General features: G+C 39.4%; 2 protein-coding genes across 4 annotated transcripts in view; one reads left to right on the top strand and one right to left on the bottom strand.

The window, feature by feature from the left end:
* Positions 1-4,797, top strand: part of SPATA7 (spermatogenesis associated 7) — a gene marked incomplete at its 5' end in the record, with an annotated part of 46,762 nt that extends 41,965 nt beyond the window's left edge. The window contains 4 exons of the mRNA XM_084287992.1: positions 102-155; positions 1,514-1,591; positions 2,763-2,820; positions 3,142-4,797. Of these exons, the coding sequence (XP_084144118.1) occupies positions 102-155; positions 1,514-1,591; positions 2,763-2,820; positions 3,142-3,615 (664 nt within the window). The 3' untranslated portion in view covers positions 3,616-4,797. The remainder of the gene's footprint in view (positions 1-101; positions 156-1,513; positions 1,592-2,762; positions 2,821-3,141) is intronic.
* Positions 4,798-12,824: 8,027 nt separating this feature from the next.
* PTPN21 (protein tyrosine phosphatase non-receptor type 21) overlaps positions 12,825-19,430 on the bottom strand; it is a 42,368-nt gene continuing 35,762 nt past the window's right edge. For all 3 annotated transcript variants that reach the window (XM_084288283.1, XM_084288285.1, XM_084288284.1), the window contains exon 20: positions 12,825-19,417. In XM_084288283.1, coding sequence (XP_084144409.1) covers positions 19,289-19,417 — 129 coding nt within the window. In that variant the 3' untranslated portion in view covers positions 12,825-19,288. The remainder of the gene's footprint in view (positions 19,418-19,430) is intronic.

The following is a 19,430-nucleotide window of genomic DNA, read 5'->3' on the forward strand; positions in this document are numbered from 1 at the left end:
TGGCACAAGATGGCTCCAGAAGAGAGTCATATGCAAAGTACTACAAAGGGTTTACATAATGTTGCTTTCTGCTATTTCTTATCCTTTGATTTTCTGATTAGAGAGACATTGCTGTATTCTGAGCAGCCATCAGCAAGGACAAATATCGAGGCTGAGTAAGTATACTTGCACCATTCTCCTGCTAGTTTGCAACGATAAACTAGAAACCCTTCCTCAAAACTGTTGAACTTGAAACAGTGAATAAGCACTCAGAATAAGCTGTTTTTCACAATATACAGTAACACTGATGTGGATATGAATTGCTATAAAATAGTTAATGAAAGATCTAGACTGTTATTATCCAGTGGCTACACTGTAAATGTTTCCAGTTCTTTTTTGGACTAAAAGCTGTCTGAAGCGGATGTTAGTAAGATAAAAAGTCAACTTGAGGGGCATTCTTACTAAATTTCTGCTCTGAAACTTGATGACAATTTGAAGAGGTTTGAGTTGTATTCAGAAACTGCCAATGCTTTGTCCCTGTGACCTTGGGAAAGGTGTTTAATTTCTTTATGCTTTATATAGGCTTGTTCTTGCCTATCTTTAAGGATGTATTACAGGTCATCTATAGTTACATTTCTTCTTTGACTATAGAAGGGACCAAAATTACAATCTTCAGACTAGATGACAGCTTTTGCCTAATCATGTATCCCATTTTTATAGTTTCTGTTTATTAAGTCTGGTTCTGTTTATTAAGAATGATTCTGTAGAGCTTGTTTGGACAGATATGTCAGGATATTTAGAAAGATGCTATGAAAGAGAAACAATATTGAAATCTTTTATTTTCCTTTTTTTTCTGAGGGGGAGGAAAAGGGAGTGGATTGTTTTCTAAACAGAACTTAAAAGTTTTGAAGTGTTCCATTCAGATTGGTTGATTAAAAAAATAAATAAATAAATAAATACAATCACAGTGGTGAAAGCCACCTCTAACAAGGATTTGGAACATCAAAGAATTGTTGTTTGAAAGGACTGGAGGCTGTCAATAAGCACCTATTTTTCTGAGCTCCCACTGAGTACTAGACATTTTAAGTTGCAGTTAGATTCTCTAGAAGCTCCTTTGGAAGCCTTTTACTTAGATCACCAGGCTGCCATATTACACTTTCTTCCTCGTTTGTGTGCCTTTCTTCTTGAGTGCAAAGCAGATTGTAAATACTTTCCAAGATTTGGCTGTTTCCTCACTGAAGCTCCCATTACTAGTTTATACCACAACAGGAAGATAACAGAAACGTGAAACACTGCAGTGATCTTTCCACTATTGTGACATTGTACATGTTTCTGTTTAAATTATTTTTAAAAGTAAATGAAGGGCTAAGTTTGTCTGGGTAGAATGATCTTTTTGAAAAATGACTGTTGGTGCTAAGATCTATATGATGTTCTTAATAATATTGCCTATAAAGGTAATCATATGTACTGCATCGTCTGATAGGTGTCTGTATATTTAAACATTCAACATTGTTTTTTTCTGTTCGTCCTCCAGAGAAGATGACCTTTTATATTTAACTTTCATTGAAGATGTAACAAATGAAATTCTTAACCTCGGACTGTTTTCTAACAGGTAGGTTATGGTTGTTTTCAAGTTTATGTCAGGAATATGTGGAACTCTGTAAGAAAGGGAAGTAGTCTTTAGTAATCATTGAGTTGCCTTTAAGAATATATAAATACCCAGCTACCCTTTGCTCTTTCTTTATTTCCTTTTCTTTTTTGCTTTGTTAAAAGAGGACTGGGAAAGTTCTGTGGGTTATCTCCTTCAGTCTGCTGTGATGTACCATAAATTGCAGACTCTATTAGAAACTAACCTGAAAGCCTATGTATAATAATGCTAAGAAGAAATAATTTTACTCTGCAAGATGTAAAATAAACCAAATTACTAATCTGTCACACAATATATCCTCCATTCCCTTCTGTCCTTGTTCCTGTACCAGTATGAATCCAACCTTCAACATAGGTTGTACGGATTACATACTGTTCCAGACAAGGGTTCACCAGTTACTAAATGATGATTTTTTTTTTTTTAAATAATTAAACAGTAAGCTGTTATACAATTCGTGGATTTGAGTAGTAGTCAAATTCTTTACTTAATCTGTTGGTTCTGATAAAGAAGCCTCTATCAAATTCTGAGAAATTACAAGAGCATCCTCTCTCTGGTTTTCTTTTTACAGTAATGTCTTCTCTTAAAATTATTTTTACATTTACTCCTTTTTTTTTTTAAATAATTTCTAATGTAAGCTAGATTAAATTCACCTGACCTTCTAGAAATCTGTTCCTGTGACTGTGTACCTTAGTTGCCACAGGACACTTCCTTCTTGTTGAAATTTTCTCTTATCCTGTCACCATTTCATAAGCAATGGAAGAAGGTTCTCAGGGCTGAGGACTTGTCTCTGGATTTTTTCTGAATCTGGATTTTATTCCTTCCCTTTACTTACATTTCTATCAGCCACTGTGGGTGCTTCAGCATGACAGCAGAACCTCCACTGGACTATTGGTTTCTCCCACTGTGTAGTTTCAACAGAGCAAAACTACCCAGAGCTGTGCTACCAGTTGCCCCATGGTTAGTGTTGGCTGTCCAAAGGCTCCAGGTAGCCCTCTTTGTGGCAGAGCATAATTGAAACAATCTTATTGGTTCCACTCAGTTAAGAAATGAAAATCAAGAACTAGGGTCATTAGTTCATATAGACTTCTAAAAAGATGCTTTCTTTCCTGTTAAGCGGTTTAATTTTTATTTGTAGAGTTCTGGAACAATTGTTTGAGTGTTATATAGAAGAAAACAAGAGCCGCTTGGATGAGGTAGGTACTGCCTCTGTAACATTCTCACTTTCTGTATGTGACTTTAGTGATGCTTACAAAACACAAAGAAAAGCTGCTAGTACATGTAACCAGAATGCTCAGTGGGGAGCATCTTTCTCTATCAATGAGAGATTTGCAGACTCCTGATCTACCACGACCCATGAGTCAGGCACAGTCACAAAACAGTGACAACAGTCAACCCCATTTAGTGCCTGTTGCTGTATAACCATTTGCAAGCAGCTTCCATCTCTTTATGTTAGAATGGAGCCCTGAGTTCTGGGCAGATGGAGAGGAGTCACCCCTTGTTCCTTCACACCCTAGAACAAGATGCGGAACCTGTTGGATGTGCTTAAAGCAGACCTCAGTTGCAGCACTGAGGAAAGCCACACGGACTGGGAAGCTGTGGACTCACTGGACCTGGAAGAGTTTAATATGGCAGAAGAGCCTGAGTTGACTAGTAAAAGTCAGAGGCAAAAGAAAGCTACAAAAAGTGAAGAATTCCTTACGACCATGGATTTATTATTAAAGGAACCAAGCACATGTGAATCACCAGTTTGCAGTGAAAACTCAAAGGAGACACAGAGTAAAGATGACTTTTCAGAAGATGTTGCTGAAATGAAGAACACTGAGGCAGAGTCTCACTCTTACGTGAAATCTGAAGACCCAGACACTTCACCCTCATGTGAGGCAACTTTAAACTTGACTTGTGACAGTGATTTGGAAGCCACCAAGGCACTTGATGATCTTGAGGAAAACTTTGCAGAGGTCCTTCAGATCTCACGTGACTACTCATAACAGTAGCCAAAATTTAGCTGTTAAATAGGGATAAAGGTAGTTTTGTAGAGAACTGCCATTTGTTAGAGTAAATTGGTTATCTTCAGTATTTCTGTTAAAACACAGATAAAGTCTCTCTAGCAGAGTATCAGTTACTAATTAATGAGCATTAGTCTCTGTACTAATGTAGACTGTAAAGGGTAAAAAGTGTCAGCTACAAAAATTTTGTATATTTTGCCTATAATTGTACAACCCAGAACTAACTTTTGAGAATGTTGAGATGAGATGTATATTTTTAGAAAGTTGTAAGAGTAAGTTATGAAATATTTATTGTTTTTATTTATAACAAATAAATTAACTGATGATAGTTCTATTGCAAGTGTGGTCCATTCTATAAGGATCCAAAATTTTTGCAGTTTGCAAGAATTCAATTTACCCACATCAAAAAATGGCAATACTACGTACCTGCGGGGCAGAGAGAGAACTGTTAGTCCATGCTGGAAGAAGGCAGCATTTTTCTTCTCTTAGTGCTCAGCCCATTGTTTAATGAAAATCCCACTGGTACATGAAATTCTTATACTTTATTTTTCCTTTTACAATACCTGTAGAACATGAGAAACATGCTATTTCCTTGTATTACCTGGGGTGAAATAAGGCATGAGTGTGAGTAGGCAGTGTCCCAAACAAGGATTTCTTTCCGATGCTGCTGGATGATGATTCCTTCTTCCTCCGTCCACTATGAGCTGAATTGCCTTATTTCTTGTACTAACCAGCATGTAGAAAAAAACACTTTGCAGTATTAGCTGCTGTCATTGTTTGCTTAACCCCCTGTCAGATTTCCTGCCAGAAAAGGACATTTATGTCTAGCTACTGCATATGGCAGCTTTTAAGCCATTTAATATGCAGCTTGCTTGTTTGTGTTACACACAGCTCTTGAGCTACTTAATCCTCATCCCTGATTCAGCTCGTATTTCTCGAAAATGAAGACTTAACCATTGTGACACTGCAGAGAACTAAAATGCACAGTTAAATTTTGTGCATTGATGGCAACCTCGGCATAGCATTCTGCAGTGAGCTTTTGAAAAAAGATGGAGTTGGACTTTGACAACTAGGATTATCTAGTAGAAGAGGCCTATCAGGCATCTTGTACAGCAAACAGAGGAAAATTGAAATTAACACATGCATTGCACAACATTAGCTGAGAGTTCTTTGTCTAACCAGAGTGCAGTTATTACCTGGCACTCACATTACTGCAGAATGAGCTCAGTAAGTCCTGAGGAGGGGCCAGGAAATAAACTGTCTTGCTGCATTTCAGGAACTGTAAGAAGCCTTAGGAACTGGATAAAGCCTCTCCCCAAATATGTCTTAATCGTGGTCTTAATCTGCTCTTCCAAGGACAAACCCAAATGGTCAGAGTTCGTCCACTTATACGTACAGCTGTTACCACCTGCCTCTCTTGTGGCTCAAGAGGGTCTCAAAAAGACAAGTAATCTAAGTCACTGATTGCTGTGTGCTGCAGCACACTGTTAAGTAGCTCCAATAATCATAAAACACTGATTTACGTTTGAAGCACAAACTTTTGAGGAAAAAAAAACAACTCCTAAGAACCTTCAACAAAAGCCTATCAAACAAAAGCTTCTGCCACTGGCACCAGCATTGCAGTATAGTGCATGATTTAAAAAAAATGAAAATACACTTTCCTGGCTGTCTTGGCCATGATAATAAATTACAGTTGTTGACAATGACAGCAGAGTGTGTTTTAGTTCAGCCATGTACTTGTGGCTGAGCAGATGGGCACTAGCCTTTCATCTGCCGCGCTCAGCTGGCTATCTTGTAAATCTGGCCTGCAGCTTGAGTGCCCCAGCTCCCTGAAAAGTGGGAAAAATACTGTGAGGATTTTGCATCCGTCCATCACAGCTTGTCTCATTGAAAATATTTGCAGCCAGAGGACTGACTCAGTATAGTGCAGGGAGGGTTTCTCCCTCATCACAAGTGACTGAAACCCTTCTGCTATCCCCAGGGCAGCTCCTGTCATCTTGCCCCACAGAACTGAAGGGGGGATGCACATAGGGAACTGCTGTTTGTACTGGAGAGAAAAAAAAAATAACACAGGGTGACTGGCTAGGTCTGGCAGCTGTACATACAAACAACTACAGAACTAAAGAGTGCAGTTAGACATCTCCAAATATAAAGCCTCTTTGCTCCTCTGCCACAACTTCACTGGCTCCTTGGGCCCTCCATTCTTAGCATTGCTCAATAATGGAATTAATTTTTTTCCTATCACTCAGCAAACTTTGGATTGTAGTCAACATAAGTCTGATTAAAGATTAATAAGATTTTCACATTACAAGTCTGAAAATTAAAAAACAAACAACACAGCAGTGAAAGCGCTGATGACTTCAACATACAAAAAGGCGCGAATAAGGACACAGTTATTTCCTGGAGTATGAGTAACATGAATATAAAAACAGTTCCTTGACCACGTTTTCCTGTGATGAGATGTCTGTCTGAATGCCAGTGATGTTTTATCTGGGTAGGTGGTAGGTAAAAGAGTAAATAAATTCATTAAAACTGAACTTTTACGAAGAAAGCATCTGCCTGCACCAACCATAAGGATGGACATGTCTCAGATACCGTGTGGAGACCCACAAAGAGCCCCAAGGTCGCACACCCGACACCCTGGCAGCTGGCGCAGTCAGCACAGGAAGGGACAGAGTTTGTGGTTGTACAGCCACTCCCACCAGATAGCAGGGAAAAACATTCTAGATAAGTGTTATCAATACAAAATCAATTAGCTTATCTAGCCCATAGAGCCAGAAGTAAATCAGGCTACCCAGGGCTTAAAACCTTCTCCTTTTTATACACATTTACTTTAGGTGGTGCTTCAAACATAAGCTGTTTAAGCAATTTGATACGCGAGCCAGACCCACATCAGTAAGATTAATCAACAGTGCGAGCTTTGTTTTCTATCTGAGATTTTGGGTTAGTTAAAAAAACAATTGGGGACTGGGGGAAAATTTTTGTTTTGTTGTTTTAGTCTCATCACCTTGAGTTTCCTTTCACTTGATGCTACACTCAGGTCTTGGCACAAGCCCTAGCAGAACAAGGCAGTGGCACCACCACTACAGTCTGTTAGTAGCAGTCAGTGGCTGTGATCTACTTAGTTCTGCCCAGACATATGTGGGCGATAAACACCTGCATAACATCAAAGTTTTCTTCAGATGACCAAAAGCTCACTATTGTTACTCTGCTCTTTCACACAACAGTCTCTTATCTGTAAAGCCCACAGTTTTGTCATCAGTGTGCTTGTTTTCAAAGGTAGGATTCTGCTTATTTACAAAGCAAAGCGGCGCTTCGGTCATCTGAAATAAAGATTGATGAAAGAAAAAGGTGCTTAGATGTCTTAGTGTTTTCTACAAAAAAAAAAAAAAAACACGCTGCAAGCAAAACCCAAATGGAAATGAAGCTTTAGTTAAACTATCTTTAATGAAAATGGTAAGAACTATCGATCAGGTAGAAGTGGATGAAATATACAAAGTTGGAGAACTCACTAACACCGACCACTCAAACACATTTTAGAGCTACCACAATTTTTCCTCCTCTGTATTGTTGCATTTGTCCACTGCAGCAAAAGCATTTGAGACCTAAACAATATAATGAATAAAGGGAACAAACACACGACTGTAACCCAGGGTGTACTTCAGGAAGCATCTGGCTATGGGAAGCTGGAGTCCCCCTTTAGTTTCCGACCATCAAAGGCAGGAGTGTCGGCTGATAAGCAAGCACTGCAGTTACATGCTGGCTCTAGAGCCAAACTGTGCTTCCTGGCCCTTCCCCAGCACTTAACCTGCTCCTCCTATGGACAGGCCTGCTGTCAGGAGCTGCCACCTGGTATTGATGCAGATTACGAGGTACAGAACAGCAACCAGTGATTTAAATAACAATTACTCCAAAACAACCGTGCTAAATACTCACTGGCAGTCTAACCTTCCTGTTTTCTTTGTCCATAGTGAAACCTGCTTCATTCAGAAACAATCCACAGTTTCCATTCCAAGCAGCAAAGCAATTGATATGCAAACAGGTGAGTGGTAAATTAATCCACTGCAGCAGCAGCCCTTGCACTCTGCATGGGTCACAACCAGTCAGGGGATCCAGTTTCAAAGCTTGTAAGTGGGTCCTGGGCCAGCGGAAGCTGAACATGTCCTGGGGAGAATGCATCAGGAAGGGAAAGCAGCAGCAACAGCTCTCACTTCCATGGCAATTCATCACTCGAGCCACAGAGGGGTTGTAGCTCATCTCCACCTTGGCCACCTGGATGAAAACCTATGAGGACTTCAGGATGTCAGGCAGCCCATGAGCAGCAACAAGATAAGTTAATTCAAGTGAAGGGAACTAAAATTAAGAATGCCATGTCCACTGGGCACAGGATTGTTCTCTGTAGAAAGCTTCCAAAGTGGCTGGGCTCTCTCTTCATGCCTCATAAAAGAACTCCTCTCTTTAACCCACCCACCTCACTAATTTTGGCAGAGAGCAAAGGGCAGGAGGTGTGTGGGACACCAAGGAGAGCACACACACAAGTTTCAGTTGTTCTCATCTTTTAGCCTGTTAGACTGGCCTGCAAAAGCTGAGGGATGCTGGAGAGACAGGACACACAGCCCCTCTGGGAATGAGCACAGGTTACTTCATGCAGTTGTTTGTGATGCAGGCTGTAGTACACACAGCCTCCCGCACGGTCCTTCCAGCCCTATTGCACTGGTGGCATGAAATTAGACCTTGAGAAGGGCAAGTAAAGGCTACATAAATGGAGCAGGGAGGCATCTGAAACTTGAGAAACTCACACACCACCTCGGCCTGGCAGGCCGCAGAGCTATGCTGCCCCATTCTCACAGGGGACAGGCAGCGTGATCTGTAGCACGAGGTGCAGAGCTCTTCGCAGTTATCCCAAGAATTCGGCGAGCCTGTAGGACTCCCCTTACAGTATCTGTGCGAGGGCTGCAGCATACCTTACATCTCGCAGCAGCCAGCAGCCAATTCCAGGAGATGAATAACAGAACTATGAGGTGACCCCCAACTCTTCCCAGCTATCTGTTTCTCTCATGAGAATGTTCGCATGCCAAACAAGAAACTAAGCAATGTGTCAAAGGCCATCAGCTCTCCTGTCAGCCTAGGAATTCCTCACAGGACCTCCAAGGAGTAGCCTCTACAACCAGAAATTCAGCTTGGAGGCATTTGGCACCCTGCATTTTCCTGATGTTTAGCACAAGCAAGACCAGAGACGACACAGGCAGCTTAGGTTTGGGAGCTGACTATGGGGCTTCCCAAGCGCTGGACACAACCATCTCAGGCAAGAATTATAAAAGAAAGATTGCAGAACTAATCAAGCTCTGATCTGCTTTCCTTTCCTCAGAAACAAATGTGGATGGTGTGTCCTCCCCTCCCAACTTCAGAATCTCCCAGCCTTGCACAAGGGCTTTCAACTCACATGTAGCCTTCTGATGGTCCCCACTGTGACTTTCTATGGCATGCATTTTCTTCAGGACTCTTCAATATTTGAACTCCTCAGAGCCTGTTTTGTTCACCTCATAGCACAATCAGATCTCCCCAAAGGGTTCTTGGGCACATCCCCTTCACGTCCAGCTCCCTGTGGTCAGAGCCTTTACCCAAAGAAGAATCAGACAGGTGAGAGACCAGCCCCTGCCACAATGAAGCACCCCCAGACACCATGCTCCAGTCACAAAGCTATGGGACGGGTCAGAAACAGGCCAGGCTATCTCACAGTCAAAGTCACCTTCACAGGGATTGAGGCAATTCACCTGGTAATATTGGTGCAGTATTTCCAGTTTCCTTCAACAATGTAAATTAGCCTCAGTTCTGCTTATTTGACATTATTCAAATACCAGCGTCATGCAGAGGGATAAGGCTGACCTTTTGTCCTGAAAACACGCTCAAACGGAGCACCTTACTTCCAGCTTGATGGCATAAATGCACTGAAAGTGCTAAAATCACCTTGGCAGCCCTCCTAACACCAGGGCACTAAGGATGAATTTTGCTCCCAGTGCAGGGAGAGCACAGTCAGCAATGCTCCTCATCTTGGGCAGATTGCTTCTTAGCAGTGCACCAGAGCTACCCCCTCATACCTGCTGCTTGCCCTCCTATAGCTCTTCTGATTAGGGTGGCTGTGCACCAGCTCCTTCTGTCCTTTAAAGCTGAAGAGCAACTTGGGAAGAAGGCAAACCCTTCATCAACCATCTAAGTTTGTTTCTATTTCTGATGAACAACTATTTTCTTCCTCTTTCCTAATTACATTTTGATTTTGGCTGCTAATGCAGTGTTTCCCTTCTTCTTATGAAGAAGAAAACAGACACCTCATTTTGGTCAGGGCGCTGCTACTTCTCTTTTTCAAGCCAGAAGTAATCCCCAAAGAAATAATGCTCAAATTTGCTGATTATTGTAGCTGGCCTACCTCTTCAAGAGACCTTTCAGGACTACTCAAATCAGGAAATAAAAATAACCTCGTATTTATAGTATGTCAGTGAAAGGATGGGTCTTCCTTAAACAGGAAAACTGAAGCAGTACAATTCCCTAAGATTTATAGTTTCAAATTAAATTGCCTCCCAAAATTCAGGGAGAGAAGTGAATATTTGGTGACTGATTGAACGTAAAGTGATGGAGACCTACAGCTCCTGGCTTTCCAGAGACAACCCATATTTTTGAAATACAGGGTTAGCACCAGCTACTTACAAAGACTCAGAGATGGTCAACTGAGAGCAAATGAAATTATTTTTATATTGTTATGGTGCAGGAAACTCAGATAAATCCTGATAAATCTGTTATAATAATATCTTTAACATTATCAAACAAAAAACAAACTGTCTTCAACCTTCCTGAAGTTTTTTGCTAAAGGTTTTGACAATGGAAAGACATGTTCAGCTTCAGTCAGTCATGAATAGCATGGTATGTAGGCAGAAGACATCAGATACACATATGCACACACTGAAGTATGCAGTTCCCTCAAATCACTGATTATCAGCATTAGCCAGGCTTGACAGGGGCTTTCTTCATAGGTACTTAACACCAGTGAAAATTCTTCATCTGCCTCTGGGTATGACAATTCCAGGTCTGTTCGTGGAAGGATTTGATGTCCTTCTAAATTTACGTAAGGCACATGATTGTCATTTTAGAAATGGCTAATAATAATAATATTAATAAACTGAACTAACAATCTTAAATTAAGAAACCTCATCTGCAAGCCCTCCAAATCTTTTCTGGTTATTTCATTTATTACAGCGGATACCTAAAATCCACAGAAAAAGCAAGGCAGTATTGGTTGGTATGTTGGGGATGGCAAATGTTTGGCTAAAATGTAGGTATCTGTCTGCAGGACTGTCACACAGATCTTCAGATCACTGCTACGAGGCTGTAAAAGCAAAAGGGGTTTTGTGATAAAACAGTCCCAGGGCCACCTATTTCCTACTTACTCTTGGTTTTTCTTTGAATTAACAAGGCTACTTCAAAGCAATTGCAGTAGTGACAGAACTAGCCTTTCACTATCACAACAAGCATTTCCCTAAGCACTACGTTCCCCTGAAACCACAGCACTGCCATCATGTACATGCAAGTGTTGACCACAGAAGGTTCACCTTGCCCAAGAGCCAAGAGAAATTACAGCAACACAGGGTACCTGCTTCGTTCAGAGCTGATGAACATCCATCCTTCATCCAGGTCTCACTCACCTCCAACTCTCCTGCAACAGCTTCCCCTTTGGTACCTGTGTCAGTGACATCATACTTGTGAATTGTGACCCTCTGCCAGCAGTTCCCTGGCTGCTGGAGGTAAACTGGCAACAACTTTGTGGTGCTGTGCAGCTTCTGTCTTCATGAAGAATCCAGCCTTCCGGGGATGATCGTGGCAATACTGGAAGAGAGAAAACACAAATTTATATGTTGTCATTGACAACTCAGGGAAAAGGAATGCATTTAAAAAACAAACCAAAGCCATATCCTGTCACACACAGAACTTCCAGCTAGTACCTAGCACTGCTGAGTTTCACACAAACTGCATCTATCTACAGCCATGCTACATTTAAACAGCCCTAACAGCAGAATGAGAGCTACTTCAGCTCTCCTGAGTCTCACCTGGTTGAGGAACTTCTCCTATTAGCTCCCTGTAGTTCCTCTTGTACCAAGTCCTTGAGCTCCCACCCAAGAAACATGCCAACTGCTTGTGCCAGACCCCAGAATTGCTATCAGCCAGCTCTGGCCACCACGAGGCTCCACTGGCAATTTTACAGTGGCTGGAAAATAACAGCTGCAGCCCAAAAGATTAGAGTAATTTTAGGGGAAATTTTGGTTTCTGAGAGACCTTTCCCTCACGTCCAAAACCAGTACAAATAATAGCTTTGATCAGAATGGCTGAGTGTTTTTACCATATGCCTAGGACCCTGAGAAGTCACACTTTCCTCTTGATTTTGAATTCATGCCAAATAAGAGCATTTTGCACATGCTGAACATTGCACAGGACATTCCCCAGGACTTGGGAATTGATCAGACAAGTACACAGATGGTTGGTAAGTTATTATCTTACCTTTAGTAGGTTAATGCCATCAAATTGAGCATGCCTGGAAGACAAAGTTTTATTAACATACTAGTAGTTCCTGAAATAGGTAAGTAGGCAACATATTTGAAGTTTAGCAAAGACAATGGGTATACAATTGTCCGGTGTGCAATTGCAGTGTCCAGTATACAATTCACCCATCATATTGTGCCTTTTGTATCGCCTCCCTTTTTGACTAAATATCAATAACAAAATGAAGAAAACTTCACTATTAAGTATTGCTAGGAGCTCCAATGATACTTAGTATGCAGTAGATTATTTCTTTTGTCACCTACTTTTAGAATGAGTTTTTCAACTTCTGAAACATTTTTATCCTTCCTCTGCTTAAAGGTAAAAGAGAAATTAATGTTTAGTACTAAAAAAGTCCCTGAAAATGCAAAAATATCTAAAATGATGATAGGGTGTCAGTCACAAAACTTTCCTGCTGTAAAGATGAGAACCATTAGTATCTGACAGTGTAAGTTTTATCTTCATATTAAAACACAGGACAGCACTTGCAAAGCTTTGACAGAGGGATGCCATCTTTGTGCATGGAAGATGAAGTCCCAGGCTAAGGTTGCACATTAAAATTAAGTTCACTGATTTTTCTTTTAATAATGGAACAATAAAAACTCATAGTTGCTTCAAATATTTATTTTCATGGCAAAAATAGACTATTATATATTCATTTCACATATATTACATTCAGTAATACAAGCTTTTCTGTCTATGAAACACAATTTGTACACTGTTTTACAAACCAATTTCAGTTTTACAAGAATTAAAGCTGTTTTGATTATACATTTTTACAGTATTGGTGGCAAGACAGCAAAAATAGATGTGTTAACCACTAGCTTAGTACTAGAAAATAATACTTGAAAATTCATGTTGTTACTTTTAAATAAAGTTCCATTTAAATCCTTGCATATTGACTCGAACAAAAATGGAAGAAAACAGAGCCAGATCCTGTATTGCTCTGATAGCAAGGACTCAGTCCTACACAGCTGCTGAAAGGACTTCAAACACAGCTTGCTTTAGGTGAAAGAAGAGATTTCAGCAATGTGCAGGAGTGTACATACTGATCTGCAAGTTCAAGTTTCTAAAATTTCCACCTAAGTCTCCCCAGATCATCCATAAAGAGGACACAGGGATCTGGGGTATTTCAAAGCAACTTCAGGAAGTATTTTTGCAAAGAGACAGCATGTACACCTTGTCTGCCAGAATTATTCAGGATTAGCAATGTGACAGACTTGAGGATTTTACATGTTATTTTCCTATCAAGCTTCCTATCATTTTACAAATGAACAGCGTTTGCGAAGTCTTTAAACACTTCAAAATCCCCTATTTTTTTTTCTTAAATATTTCCATATGGAAAAACAGCATTTAAATTCCCTTTTTAAAGGTGAGGCGCCTTCTGAAACTGTGCTTGTAAAAGTAACAATTTGGTAGTATTGATTGCCACCTATCTGAAACAAAACAACATTACGGTGTCTACAGACTTGCTCTCTAACTTGCCACACGCTGGATCTGTTGTAAACTCTTAAATCTTTGCACTTTATTTCTGCCTTCGTTCCCCAGTTAGAGCTGAAGAATGGACTTCTAAAGAGCAAATACACTGGAGGTTATTCTTAACCACTAAATGCAGCATCATGTGGAAAACAGCAAAGAACAGAATCAAAGGTCATTTAGCAACTGTTTTTTGAAATGCTCATAGAAATTAAGATTTATTTTTTTTACAGTCCTTGTAGACCTTAAGGTAACGTATGTGATGCCAGCAAAACACACCAAGTTAGCTGGTCCCCAATAGGATCTTATTAAGAATCTTTTTTACAGACATATTTGCAAAAGCTGTTGAAAGTTTAAGATATTTTCCCATATCCTAGCACAATATTAGAGATTCTCTGAAGTTTTCATATCAGTGTATGGCAAACACTGCACTGCAACATATTTGTAAGCACATGTTAAAATTCCACATTTCAAGGATCTGATTCTCAACCCAACCTTAACCTGGTGTAATTCACACCTGCAGTAAACATCTAGCTGCATTCACAAAATTACTTAAGCTTCCAAACAGTCTAACCTGTATCCATTAGAAGTTATTGGTGCAAATTTGCATGTATGCTTATTCACCCTGCAGTTTGCACATGGAAAACCAGAGACCACAGTTCGAAAATCTGACCTTTAATGAGTAAACAGAAACTGAGCTGACAGATTGCATTGCATCCATTTGGAAAAGAATATGTTTAAAAATAACACAGCTTCTGAAAAAAAATATTTGGAGTTTCAAAAATCACATTTTAAAAAGCCTGTAAAAATAACACCTATGACTACATGCTCACCTACCCTACTATGCCATGAAAAACATACCATATGAATCAAACACTTCTAGCAGTTCTGCTGTGGATACATGTTCCAAATCCTCCTCCAAATGCCTTCAGTCATTCCTCAGATCCATGCTCTCTGGTTCCAACATTTTGTACTTTCAAAAGAGAATTTCTTCCAAGCTATCTCAGCTACTTTTCCTTTTAATGCTCTAGTTTCATGTATGCACATTCCTGCTGCATTCTTTTGGTTAATTCTTGTAATCTGTATTTAAATTTAAAGTAGACGTGAATATTCATGATTTAAAGGCTCAAACTTTCACTGGCAATAAGCATTTTTTAATTCCCACAGTATCAGGAAGAACTGAGGGAATTTTGTGTCTTGCAGGACTGAGCTCTGTCTTTGCATGAGTTTTAAATATTGGGAAAAAAAAAAAAAAACAAAACAACTACCTAAAGCATGGAATTATTAGCAATTGAACTGTTGTTCCTTTTAAATTAGTAATTTGAGCTAACTATTGCAGTATAGTAATGAGTTCACTATTTTAATTCCAGGGTTTTAGTAACACTACTGGTATTAAAACCGAGGTCCCATTACACAGCTAACTTGTATGATAAACAACCCTGCAGTTCCCGAGTTTGGTCCAAAGGCCATCGAAATCTATGAGCCACTCAACTTTAACAGCTGCTCCAACAAGAAAAATGTACCAGCAGCCTCTGGTAGCCTTAGTTATTGGATTTAAGAAGCTATTTTTGGAGAAAAGTGCTCCAAATGTCATTCACTTAAAAAAAAAAAAAAAAAAAAAAAGAAAAAGATGCACAAGATTACAAGAGGAGCCAAAAAATACATACTTTCTCAAAATGCCAAGAATTTTTCCATTTTAACACTCATTTTACTCTTATTTATTATTAATTTACTTTTATATATATATATATATATAAACATTCATGATAATTTAGAGCAACTTTTCATCATCCACAGAAGTTACAGGAATTCTGCCTTGCTCACCTGCTTTTAGTTACATTTATAAATCTAAACCATAGTGGCCTGCAGTTGTAGTTTTCACCATTCAGTTGTGCACAATGAGAGTAATGCTAAGGCATAAAAGTTGTGCTGCTCATGGGGACCACATTCCTACGTGCAGCAGAAAAAGGACAGCACTGTTCTGCAGGCTGCAGCAACACTATGCAGAACTCCAACATGCTGCTCCAACTCTGTCACAGGACGAGTGAGACGTGCTTTGCAGCCTACAGCAAAGCCTGCTAAGTCAGCGTCACCTTCGCAGTCAACAGGGCTTTGAATTTTGCTTTTAGAGAAGAGCTGCGAGCCCAAGAATACAAAGATTCATTGGCCAAACAATCTCTCCTCATTGCAAACAAGGCAGAAATCAAATGTCAGAAGCCCTTACTACAATTCGTAGCTTCTTCTCTTGACTCTTCATAGAATTTGATTCTAAAAAGCATTTTCCACCTAGCACACAAGACAGTCAACTCTGTCTCCTGGCGGTACTATAGCACCTGTATTTATCCCTGAGAACTTTGGCTTTCCTAGAGACCTACATCTTGCTCTTCATCATGTACCTCAGGAATAGCTTCACGTAATTTTTCCACTAAAAAAAGTCAACTCAAATCTCACGTGATAATTATCTGGTTTCTTCCCCATCCAAACAGAAGCACGTTTGGCAAAAATGGATAGGTGTATAGGGGAATTTTAAGCTTTTGACAGACAGATCCACATGCAGTTCAGGCTGTGACTAGGTTTGGGCAATTAATTTTCTTAGAAAGTCCAACACTTTACAATGTATCCAGCGCAACTAGGTGTAAAAAGCATCCCTTTCAAGGCTCAGAACAGCTGAAAACTGAATGTTCTTTTAGAAGTTATCTAAGAATCTAAACAATGCTTTTAAATTAATTTTGTTACAGGAGGTTGTGGAGTTTCATTTCTTTTGGTGTCTTCAGAAGAAAAACTGCTCATTTTTAAAGCTCACTTGGAGACATATGCTTATATATAAAAACAATCCTGCTATCTTCAGTAGGAAAATTCACATGAAGTCAAGTCTATTGATGCAGAAATGCACTGCTGATGGAAAGATCTGAAAGCTGAAGTGGAGGAGGTAGCAGTGTTATTGCTTAAAAATATCAAGACTGACTACCAGATTAGAGAGTGACCACCTCTAAAAGAGAACTCAGTTCCTCTCAGCAATACAAAAAAGGTAACCAAAACAAAAGACTTACTCCCTCACCCACCTCAGAAGCCACCACAGAAGTTTGGAATTAAATTGCTTATTTTGATTGCTCTTTTTAATGCTTTATATCTGATGTAACTTCTGAATTGATAAAAAGTGTCGCTTGAAGTTGTGGCCATATATAATTTCATAGAAAGCTGCAGGTATCGTATTATGATCACAGTTCAAACTTCAGAAATGGTACCAGCTACATTCTAGAGTGTACCTTTCCACTCACAAATATTTCTGAAGACTTAGGTGAACTGTGGTAAAAAAGTAAAGAAAAAAACACAGTGTTTTTAAACACAGGGCACAGTACAAACATTTTTGTTTCTTTCACTGATACTTAACACAGATGCATCAAATTGGTTTGCTTGCAAGACTATATATAAGAATCAGTCTTCAGTAGCTGGTGTTCTCTGGTATAAGGCAGTGTTCCTTCCAGTTTTACATCTGGTAGTTAATACTTGCTAGGCACTTCATAGTTACAGAAAGAATATTTTCCCCCATCTACAATATTCAATCTTACTGCTACTGAAAGTAGAACAATTTGGACTGTCCAAAAGACGACCAAATGCACTAGCTGAATGCTACAGTGTATTTTAAACCAGTATATTTCTACAGAACAACATATTAGCACAAAGTCATTTGAACCTTGTGCTTATCTATATACATGTAGCTTATTACAAAGGAAATTGAGGCAACCTATTTATGACTATTTTAATTATTGCTTTGAGAGGACAATCATTGTTTTGAAGGGGGGGTGTGGTGGGGTAATTATTCATGATAGTTTCCAAGCCCTTGAGGCAGGTCAGAGAAAAATAACATCACTTCACCGGTGAAAAAAATCACTATCGGTCTCATTTCGTTTCGTTAAGCAGGTATCATGAGAAATAAATATTTAAACACACCTGTAGACTGGTCTGCTATAAGTTTTTTTGCAGTTGTACCAGATATCTAAGAACAAATAACTCACTTTTGTATAGGGATTTTCAACTCAGCATCTCAAAACACTTGAAAAGGCAGGTAAAACCACACTGTCCCCATTTTAAAAACACAGACAAAAGAGTATTCAGGGATACCATCATTAGACCAGACCTGCACTAGTCAGGGACAATATAACCAGCAGAGGCAGGACATCTTCAGATCCACACCACAAGCACTGACTGCCAGCTGTACAGTTACCAAAATACCCACATCTCCAGTGTTACCTCAAAGAGTTCTTACATTCTGCAGGCATTCTCAAACAGCTCCTGTGAACATTCTTCATTGCAACACTGCCCACCACTAGCAAAACCTGTTCTAGCACTAACAAAATAGGCTGAAGGATTCTACAGAAACTTCCAGTGCTTTAAAGGCTCTCCTGACTGGGAACATGAACATTTTGAATGGTCATCTTTGCACTGTGCAAACCAGCAATCACAGCTGCCACGCCTCCTCCATTATGTGTTACACGATCATTCCCACTGCGCCACTATGCACCTTCTTACTCCAATTTTGGTTCTCTCACTTCATGAACTTTAAAGGCTCTTCCTAAAATAACAGGTTAGTAATGGCATATTACCATATGAAACAATACATGATTATAGTTTCTATGTTTAACTACATAAATAACAGAGCAAAAAAAGTGCTTAAAACATTTGCATCCACTTTGATTTCAGCCAGTAAAATCAAACTGTCCTCTAAATATATGAATAATACTGAATATGTACTTTCTCTCATCCATTTCCTTCCAGGACATTTGTAGATAATTATAGTATTTTTCCCCTGCTTGTTGCCTACAATCCCATAGGTAAACTTGCTTCTACTCAAATGGAAATTCTCAACAGTTAACTTGATCGTTCACCTGTAAGTTCTATTACACAGCACTCTACAACTACCTATTACCCTAGTACTTTCTGCACAATTTTTCAGTTCAAGCATTGTCAATTCTCTCCTCTGAAAATAATATATTGTTTAAAAAGTTGGTTTAAAAAAAATACAAAAATAACTGCCCTTAAAGCAACCACTTGAAGTATGTAAGAACTGCTAATTCTGCAAAGTAAACCAGAGGAAACCAAAAGTTCATTTTAAAAAATACAGGTGCTCTAAATATAAAACTGAAAGCAGAATGAAACTGTGTAAGACCTTGACATTCCCAAGGAGCAGGTTTCTCTCCCCATGTGCATCCACAGATTTTAGCTTTTGCACAGTTAATTACATTAAAAAAAAAAAAAAAAAAGTTAGTACAATTGTGCCATGTACTTCCATTCTGTAAGATATTTATTTTGCCCAATGTAACACCACTCTAAAAAAGTTTCCAAGTACTCCAGACCAGTACAAGTAAAATCATTCCCTAATATGGCTGCAGCTGAACATGGGAAGAATTTAGTCCAGCGAAGATCCTGCTTTGCAAGGACTGTTACACTGACTTGCATTTAACAGTCACATACCAGCCCTAAAAGGTAACTGTGTGATTCATCATATAAAGAAAAAAACAGTGAGAGCAGGTCTGCCTGGACAACTGTAATTTTCTTTCTGTAAACTCTTGCAGTGTCCCTTAGGAAGTGGGAGGGATTATATAAGTCTTGAGCTTTTGAGAAATTGAATGAGAACTCCATAGACAAAAGTGTACTGAGAAAGAGTCTGCACCATCATCATTCTCTGCTGCCTCAACATGTCCAGCACTCGTGGGATGTCCAGCATCTGGAGGAAGAGA

This window comes from Netta rufina, assembly GCF_964035555.1.
Source record: "Netta rufina genome assembly, chromosome: 5".
In the NCBI taxonomy this organism is placed as follows: Eukaryota; Metazoa; Chordata; class Aves; order Anseriformes; family Anatidae; genus Netta; species Netta rufina.